This window comes from Nannospalax galili, unplaced genomic scaffold, assembly GCF_000622305.1.
Source record: "Nannospalax galili isolate Female #2095 unplaced genomic scaffold, S.galili_v1.0 scaffold381, whole genome shotgun sequence".
Taxonomy (NCBI): domain Eukaryota; kingdom Metazoa; phylum Chordata; class Mammalia; order Rodentia; family Spalacidae; genus Nannospalax; species Nannospalax galili.
Window position 1 is genome coordinate 1,333,631 of NW_008347312.1, and position 10,011 is coordinate 1,343,641.

Genomic DNA, 10,011 nt, shown 5'->3' on the forward strand with positions numbered 1-10,011 from the left:
TTATTGCTACCCAAGTCACCCTTTTATAAGACAGCTTCTCCATTATATTAAGGGCTTTAATTTGATGGACATAAATAAATTCATTCTGGTGGTGATAAAACTGATATCAAACAAGAATCATACTAAATTTAATACCCCATGACTCAGTTTCCCACATCTGTACCAGCATTGTGATATATGAGGCTGCTTCTAGGATAATTTTTTCTTTAGCAGTTCTAGGGGTTGAATCCAGAGCCTTGCACATGCTAGGCAAGCACTCTACCACTGCTGCATCCCCAGACATTGGTTTTTGGATAATCTCACCTATTTAGCTCAGGACCAGGCTGGCCTCGAACTCACAGAGATCCACCTGCCTCTGCCTCCCAAGTTCTGGGATTAAAGCTTTCTGAGATTCTTAAAAGAAATCTGTATATATCATAGTCTAAGCTTGAAGGGCCACATGTGGTTTTTAAACATGTATTTCAAATAAATAGACCTTTCAATGCAGGTTTATGAGTCAGAACTCTGGTAAAAGAGAGAGAGCTGTTGTTTCATTGTTTCTGAGGCATTTTCAAAGGTCCAGAGCTCTTTCATCTTGTTTTAAATACACTCAAAACAAGCCTATCCTTGGTCTCTTAATTGCTCTCTCCTGTATATATGTGGGTTTGGTCTTATGAATGACTGTTTCCACCCAGTTCACAATATAATTTTATGATACAGCATTCTGATATACTTATTTTAAATTATGAAACCTTCTTATTTTGTAACTATAACACATGCAGATTTGTGTTTTATATGAGACAAACATTTTTCCTCATGAGAATGCTTTTAAAACATTAAAATCTAAATATTTTCTAGTAGAGCAAATATGCTTATACATAAACAAGAGTTCTCTAGACTAGTTATGTAATGTGACACAAACACCTCCATCTCGCTGACATGAAAAAGATCTTTGCTTTATTTTTGCACAACTGCAAACTGTTCAGAAAATAAGGAAGAACGCTTTGATAAAAGGATATTTGAACAATCTACCAACCTGAAAATCAAATGGAACTTTCTCCCTTCTCTGAAGAAAACTGTGACTGATTTTTTTAATAGCCACAGATAATACAGGCTTGCTTTATAATTAAGCTTAGGCTCTTCCTCATACCTACTGTGAGCACAAGATATATAGATATCTATATGTGTATATATATATATATGGAGAGAGAGAGAGAGAGAGAGAGAGAGAGAGAGAGAGAATGGGGCCTAAGGATGAAGCTGAGTTGGAGCTGGGACTGTAGCTTGGTTGGTAGAGTGCTCACCTAGTGAAACCCCAGGTTAGATCCTCAGCACTGCAGATACGAGGCATGACGGTGCACATCTGTAATCCCAGTACTCAAAATGGGGGTGCAGGAGGATCAGGAACTTAAGGTCAGGCTTGGGAGATAGCTCAGTCAGAAATGCACTTTCCTTGCAAGCATGAGAACCTGAATTTGACCCACATTAAGAACAAGAAAACAAGGCATGATGGCATGTACCTGTAAACCCAGCCCTGGGGAAGCAGAAACACTGGTCTCCCCCAGCCCAGTCTGCCTGTGAATTCTAGGTCAATAAGAGACCACATCTCAAAAAAAAAGGTAGACAATGGCTGAGGAATGACACCCAAGGTTACTCTGACTACAACATGCATATGTACACAGCGGCACCTGTACCAAAACGAATACACGAAAGAAATTCAGCGTCATCCTTGGCTACATAGCAAGTTTGAGGTCAGCCTTAATCCCATCACTTTGGAGGCTGAGGCAGAAAGACTGTGAGTTAAAATCCAGCTGTGCTATACAGTGAGTTCCAGGCAAACCTGAGCTACATAACAAGATACTGAGGATGACTCAGTGCTTAAGAGCTCTGGCTGCTCTTGCAGAAGACTGGGGTTCAGTGCCCAACACCCACTGTAACTCCAGTTCTGGGGGATCTGAGGCCTTCTTCTGCCCTTCACTGGCAATTGCATATGTAGTGCACCTACATACATGCAGGCAATGCAATTATATACATAAAATAATAGCTAATTTTTTATTTTATTTTATATGTATGTGTGTATTGCCTGCATGTAGGTAAGTGCACCTGTATTGTGCAATGCCCACAGAGGACAGAAGAGGCTGTCAGATCCCCTGGAACTGGAGTTATGGACAGTTGTTAGCTGCCATGTGGGCTCTGCATTCGAACCCAGGTCTTCTGCAAGAACAACCAGCGTTCTTAACTGCTGAGCCATCTCTCCAGCCCTAATAGCTAAATTTTTTTTTAAATAGAAACAAATGGGGCTGGAGAGATGGCTCAGTGATTAAGAGTACTGACTGTTCTTGCAGAAGACCTGGGTTCGAATCCCAGCACCCACATGGCAGCTAACAACTGCCTGTAATTCCAGTTCCAGGGGATCCGACACCTTCTTCTGTCCTCCTTGGGGACAACACAACACAGGTGCACTTCGAACATGCAGGCAATACACACACATAAAATAAAAATAATAAATAAAATATTTAAAATAAATAAGACAAAACAACACACTGCATGAGAAATTACCATTTTCTTCTCCAATTAAGATGTCCCCTTGCCAAGAATTCTTTGTTTCATTCAGTGTCCTAAAATTGATGAAGTCAGTGTTCTGTTCTCAGTTTATTAGCTTTCTAAGCTCAAGACACTGAGTTTTTTAACCCAAGATCTGATGCCCTTTTCTGGCCTCTGCAGGAAGTGTACACACTGGTGCACTTACATATGTACAGGCAAAACACTCACAAAAATAAATCAAAAAATTTTTTGGTTTTAGTTTACTTTCAAGGTGTTTTAAAGTGTATTCTTTTTTTTTTTTTTTTTTTTTTTTTTTTTTTTTGGTCTTTTTGAGATGGTCTCCCTGTAGCCCCAGCTGTCCTGGAACTCACTATGTGGACCAGGCTGGCCTTGAACACACAGAGATCTGCCTGCCTCTGCCTCCCGAGTGCTGGGATTAAAGGCATGCTCCACCACGCCAGGCATAAAACAAAATTTTAAATTATAAATGACAGTGGAGCCAAATTTGCTGCATCTCAAATGGATGGCTTCCCATTTAAACAAATTGCTTTAGTTTATACGCACTTTAGGCTTTTTTTGGTGTGCGTATGTGTGGTATAAGCACATGTTTGTATGTGTGTGTACAGGTGGACATATATGTGTGTGTATAAGTGTGTGCAGAAGCCAGCTCAGGCTGGTACACTAGATCATGTTATTCACAGTAGCAGTTGTCTCTCCATGTGGAGAGGGGTGCATCCATGATCAAGGTTCTATGATTTCACCAGCTAACATGGTCCTAAATACATGCCCCTGAGTCCGTATTCACTCCATGCTTTACATAGGGTTTAATGCATTGATGGAGGAAGGGCCTTGGTATAAATGAGTAAATAATGTATTGGTCCATTTTCTACAGCACCCCTGACTAGGAACTGATTTCAGCTCGTGGTTCTGGAGGTCCAAGCCCAAGGAAACACATCTGGTGATGGCCTCCTTGCTGGAAGCACCTCAAGGTGGTTAGACTATCATGTGGGAAGAGACAGGCAGCACATATGTGCGCCTCTTCTGTTCTTTCTCGCTCTCAGGATTCAATCTCAGGGACTCCACCTTGACCTTATTTAGTTCTTTTTACCTCCCAAAGGCCCTATCTCAAAACACTGTAGTTTGATTCAGTTTCCTGGCTCTTAATCCCTCACATGAGGAATGAACTCCAGTATCAGTTTTCATAAATGACGAGTCATATGTAGCCTGAGGGCAAATAGTTTTTTGAGTTTTTAAATTTTTGCCTTGGTCTATACGTTTAGTTCTGGCGTACCTGTGAGAAATGAATCCATTTTTCAGTGTACCAACAGAGCAAGTATCTAGACCTGCAAAACCTCAATGGTGAATGTACCTACTGACACCCCTGTGGGAATTAAAGATAACCAGACCAACTGTCCCTCAAATGTGCACCATATGTCTGCCTGGTGCCTGAAGAGGCCAGAAGAGAATGTCGGGTCTCCTGGAATCTCTCTCAAAGTCTAGTTTGCCCCCATCACACAATCCCAAGCCCCCAGTGTCATGATTTTTTCCCAATTTTATTTATTTATTTATAGACAAAGTTTCACTCTGCAGCTTCTCTAGGCTGGCCTTAAACTCATGACAATGATCCTTCTGCCTCAGTCTGCCAAATGTTGGGATTATAGGCAAGAGCTATCATGGTCTACTCTCTCTATTTTACTGAGGTAAAATAGCCATGGCATAAAATGTACTGTTTTAACCATTTTGTATACATTTCTATGACAGTAATAACATTTGTGGACCAGCAAGATGGCTCAGTGGGTAAAGGCACTTGCCACCAAGTCTGACTATCTTGAGTTGATCCCTGGGATCCATATGGTGAAAGGAGAGAAGCAACTCCTGCAAGCTGTCCTCTGACCTCCACGTGTGCACTGTGGTATGTGCTCACATGTACAGAGAGAGAGAGAGAGAGAGAGAGAGCGAGAGAGAGAGAGAGACAGAGAGAGAGAGAGAGAGAGAGCGAGAGAGAGACAGAGAGAGAGAGAGAGACAGAGACAGAGACAGACAGAGAGACAGAGACAGAGACAGAGACAGAAGAAAAGAAAAGGAAAGAAAAGAAAATTTGGGCCAGGCATTGTGATGCATGCCTTTCATCCCAGCACTCCAGAGGCAGAAGCAAGCAGATCTTTGTGAGATCAAGACTAGCTTATTCTACATAGTGAGTTCCAGGCCTGCTGGGGTTTCCGGGGATCCTGTCTTCAAAATCAAAACAAATCAAAACCAAAAAAATTTGGATGTGTAACGCACACTGCCATCCATCTCTACAGCTCTTTCATCCTCCCAACTAAAACTCTATACCCATGGAACAGTGCTCGCCATCTTCCCTCCCATCAGATGTTGATTGCTGCCATTCTCTCTGTCACTAGGAATCTGACTGCTTCAGGTATCTCATATAAGTGGTATCATATTTATTCTTTTATGACTCACATTTCACTCAGCATAATGTACTTATAATTCATCTATAGTATAGCATATGTCAGAATTTCCTAAGGCTGAATATAATACATATATATCATATTTTATTTATTCATTCATCTGCCAACTTCCACACTCCATGCAAACTTATCCAACCCTGTCTTTATCATCAAAAATAAGTGAACATTCACAAATGTCCCAAATTCTAGTTACTTCCCTTGTACTTTCCAGGTGCCCTTGGAAAATCCATAACCCTAACAATTTTATCTGTAAAAATAGTAACTAGGGGCTGGATAGATGACTCAGTCTATAAACTACTTGCCATGCAAACATGAGGGCATGAGTTTGAGCTCCAGAACTAGGGTACAGCAGCACATACCTGTAATCCTTGTGCTGGAGAGGGAAAGATAGAAAGATCCCTGGGGCTTACTGTCCAAGAAGCCTATATGAATCATGGAGTTCCAGGTTAAGTGAGAGATCCTGTCAATAATAACAACAACAATAAGAAGAAGAATTAATTTAATGGAGAGCAGCAGAGGAAGATCCCAACATTGGCCTCTGGTCACCGCACACATACACAAAAATTGGTCATTAATAAAACCATTCATGCACAAAGCCATGGACTTTCACTTGCTTATTTTCATTAATGGATCACAAATTCTGTGACTATTTCCTCAAATTCTAATATAAATATATCTGTACTTACACCATGTACAAGAGAAGTGGCAAAGCATTTTCCCACCACCTTGAAAATAAATCTCACTAATTCAGAGTTCCATAACACTCAAAGAACAGGAAATCATTGACTACAAATAGAACTTAACTGTGACAAAGTTTGTAAGTAGAAATGACATTTTGAAAATTGTAGCCAGGCACGGTAGCACACACCTTTAATCCCAGCACTTGGGAGGCAGGGGCAGGTGAATCTTTGTGAGTTCAAGGCCAGCCTGGTCTATATAGTGAGTTCCAGGCCAGCTGGGGCTACAGGGAGACCCTGTCTCAAAAGAAAAGAAGCAAAATTGTATCCCTGTCCAAATTTTCAAGCTTCTTAGGTTCTAAAATCAAAACCTTTGCCTTTCTGACTCATGCATTTAATCACACACACACACACACACACACACACACACACACACACACATACACACATTCCACCTGCTGCTTCATAGTGTGAAGCTTGCCCAATCCACTATGAAGCATTAGGAAATGAAGCAGCTCAAGACATGAGCATGGAAAGAGACATTATTTCTACCCCATGGAATTCTAGATCTGAGTCACACCTACTCATCCAGAAAGAGTCCCTTCCCACATCACTGCGTGGGTACTACCTGTCAGAGCACTGATGGCGTGTACTTGCTGCCAGACACTGTGCTGAGTGGCTTACATATATCATCTCTTCTTATCCTCATAAATCTGATGAGGCTGATTCTCTTATTCTCACCTTTTTGCTGCAGAATCATCCAAAGCACCAAAACTTTCCACTGCACAAGTGGGTGAGGCAGGACTTTGGACTGAGTGTAGGACACATGGCCATCACCACAGTGCTCTACTGCCTCCTAGTGCATCCTGACTGTCCTCCACATACTGGCATCACCATGGTGTGGGTTAAATGCAGTTTTCAGAAGTCTCGCAGCCATACTGCTTCAGAATTTTGTAAAAAGAGTTTTCAACACATCTCACAAAAGAGAAGACAGAGCTGGGAGTGGCAGAGCACTCCTCCTGTCAGTGCTATAAAGTGAGACCCTGACTCAAAAAAACAAACAGAGCCAGGCATCGTGGCTCACGCCTTTAATCCCAGCACTTGGGAGGCAGAGGCAGGTGAATCTCTGTGAGTTCAAGGCCAGCCTGGTCTACATAGTGAGTTCCAGGACAGCTGAGGCTACAAGGAGACCCTGTCTCAAAAAGACCAAAAAAAAAACCATAAATATAAAAAAGAGAAGACAGAGGGTCTTCAGAAGAAGCAATAATGTGCTTTAATAAAAAGAATGTGAAAGTCATGGAATCGTTTTTACACAGTCTGATGTGATAATCCAAGAGAAGAAAATGACATCTCCAGATAGCATTTGTGCAATGACTACAAGACAACCTTCTAAAAATAAAATGAGAACAATTACTGTCATCAGCTTTACATTTTTAAAGGTAACTTGAACTCTTTAGTGTATAATTTTTGAGTTTTGACAAATGCATACAACTGTGTGAGCACCACCAAAATTAAAATGCAAAATAGCACCATAACCTAAAAAATCCCTGTGCCCCCTGTAATTGACACTTCTCCCAGCTCCCGGCCATGGCAGTCACTCCCGTGTTTGCTGCACTAACAGATTTGCCTTTTCTAGGATATCGTGTAAATGAGGCAGGGAGACCAAGGTGTGTGAATGAACTGAGAGGCGTGGTGCTGAGTGTATGTGCACGTGAGTGCATGCCCAGCACAAAGACAGACAGACCAGAAACAATGAAGTAGAGATGTCAGAGACAGTTACCTCACTGCCTGCCTTCCCCCTGCCAGCCTTGGGTAGCTCCGTTCTAATTTGCCTTTCCTGGATGCCTATGCATTTGCTTTCTTATTGAATCCTTCCAAGACATCATTTAAACTCATTGAAGTTGAATTTATATTTTTCTTTTTAAGTTTTGCAGTACTGAAGATAGATAGAACCCAAGACCTTATACACGCTAAGCATGTACTCTACCACTGAGCTACACTTCCAGCCCTCAAATTTCTACTTCTTAACAAACAAAAGCACCTGGATTAGGAGAGTAAGCCACATAAATCTAGGTTACTTGAATTCTCTCACAGTGTTCCCTGGATTTTCCACATCTGACCTTCTGCATCATTTAAAAATTAATTTCTTTCTAATAATTATCTGTGTTTACAGAGTAGAGTGTGATGTTTTGATGCATGTACTTATGGTAAAAATGTTAAATTAAGCTAATGGACATATTCATCACTTTACCTCATCACTTTTCTGATAAGAATATTTAAAAATCATTCTTTTAGCAATTTTGACATACATATCATTAACTAAGGTCACAGTGCTACGTCATAGATCACTAAACTTATTCCACCTAACTGAAATGTCAAGCCTTCAGCCAACACCTCCCCTGTCCCCTTCTCTCCCATCTCTTCTAGACTCTCAGCCTCCGAATGGTAACAGGTTTTCATGGTGATCAGAGATGATGAGCATTTACTCACGTACCTGCTGTCTCCTCCATGTCTTCTTTTGAGAAATCATTATTCAGGTTCTTTGTTTTAAAATCAGATTATTTTCTTATCTTGAGGATATCTAAATTTGTTGCATCTTTTAGATATTAGTCCTTTCTCAGGTACATGGTTTGCAAATATTTTCTCCCAGTGTATGGGTTGTCTCCTCACTCTGTTGTTTCTTTGAATGTGTGGAAACTTATCAGTGTGATGTAATTCTATTTCTTTTCCCCTTCTGTTTCAGTGTTTTGATAGTTCTGAGCCTTACATTTAAGTCTTTAATCCATTTTTACTTGATGCCTATATATGGGTTGAGAAGAGGGTCTTCTGCAATGTGGATAGCCACCTTTCTCAACATCATTTATTGAAGACATTGTCCTTTTCCCCACTGAATGGTTTTAGAACCTTTGTTGAAAATCAGTTCACTGTAAATGTGGGGGGAGGGGGTTATTTCTGGGCTTTCAATCTAGTGGTGGATGTGTCTTCTTTTATACCAGCACTGCACTGTTTTGATTGTAATAGCTTTATAATATATTCCAAAATCAGGGAGTGTTGTGACCTCCACTTTTCATCACAGAAGAATATGCAGACAGTGGTGATACAGTGTCAGTGAAAACAAGGCATGGAGGAGGCCCGTGCTTGATGGCACAAGCTTGCAACCCAGCTACTCAGGAAGCTGAGGCAGGATAATTGCTAGTTCAAGGCCTACCAGGGTCACAGTGTGAATTGAAGGCCAGCCTGGGCAGCTTAATGAGACCCTCACTGAAAATTAAAACATTTTTAAAGTTCATCTCAGTGGTAGGACATTTTCCTGGCATGCAAGAGGCCCTGGGCTCCATTCCCAGTACTAAACCAAAAAACAAACTCTGGGAAACACAAGGCAACGCAGTGGTGAAGAATTCCGGGTGCACCCAAGTTGTTAAGTCCATTCAGAAACAACCAACAGAGAGGCTTTAACTTACATTTAGGGAATCAAAAGGCCCTTAAAATCCACTGTAATTTTTTGTTTTATTTGTTTTGATGTTTAAAAAAAATGAAAAGGCGTGAAGATCAGTTCTGCCTTTGAGCACAGCATAAACTGTAAGAACTGACAGCACCTGGAGCAGTGGTGAGTTCCGTAGCACAGGTGCTGTGTAGTCTATCCTGTTGCTGATGAAGAAGGAGCTCCAAGTCAGAATCTGGATGGCTGCAATGCCCAGTGGGACTATGCACATCAAACTAAACATGGTGGCTTGAAGATCTACAAGTGTCCTTGGGGAAAATAGATATAGAACAGTTAGGAGGGTTTTTCCCAGTAACACCTTTTCTTATGAATTCAAAGCTATTTAACACACGGCTCTCAGTAAAGTTTTATCTATGAACTCATTTAACAAGTAAAAGACACTGTATTACATATTTTTTATTCTTTTAAGTAACTGAGTGATTCTTCTGTCCAGTTGCTCATAGAAAAGGAAGGTGATATGTAAACTTGTGATCACAACTTGGCATCACAGTGTCTGGTGACAAGTGCAAGAACCACATGCAGTGCATGAGAGGACAAAGCACAGAGTTGAGGGCACAAAGCAGAGGCTATAATATACCCCCGGCCCAGGCATGGTTATGTATGTATATAATCCCAGCGCTCAGGAAGCTGAGGCAGGAGGGTTGCAGGTTTGAAGCTAGCCTGGGCTATACAGGAAGTACCAGGCCAGCCTGAGTTGCACAGCAAGACATTGTCTGAAAGAAAAACAAAGACTTTATATTGCCAGGTCTGACGGTACGGACCTACGATCCCAGGTAGCTTGGGAAGCTGAGGCAAGAAGACGGCAAGTTCAAGGCCTATCTGGGCTAAAGATATATAT

The 10,011-nt window shown here is 41.3% G+C and overlaps 1 protein-coding gene across 1 annotated transcript in view; it reads right to left on the bottom strand.

Annotated features, from left to right (window-relative positions):
* Positions 1-10,011, bottom strand: part of LOC103742788 (transmembrane protein 180-like) — a 77,093-nt gene that overhangs the window by 6,463 nt on the left and 60,619 nt on the right. Inside the window, 1 exon segment of the mRNA XM_008843891.1 lies at positions 9,268-9,421. Coding sequence (XP_008842113.1) covers positions 9,268-9,421 — 154 coding nt within the window.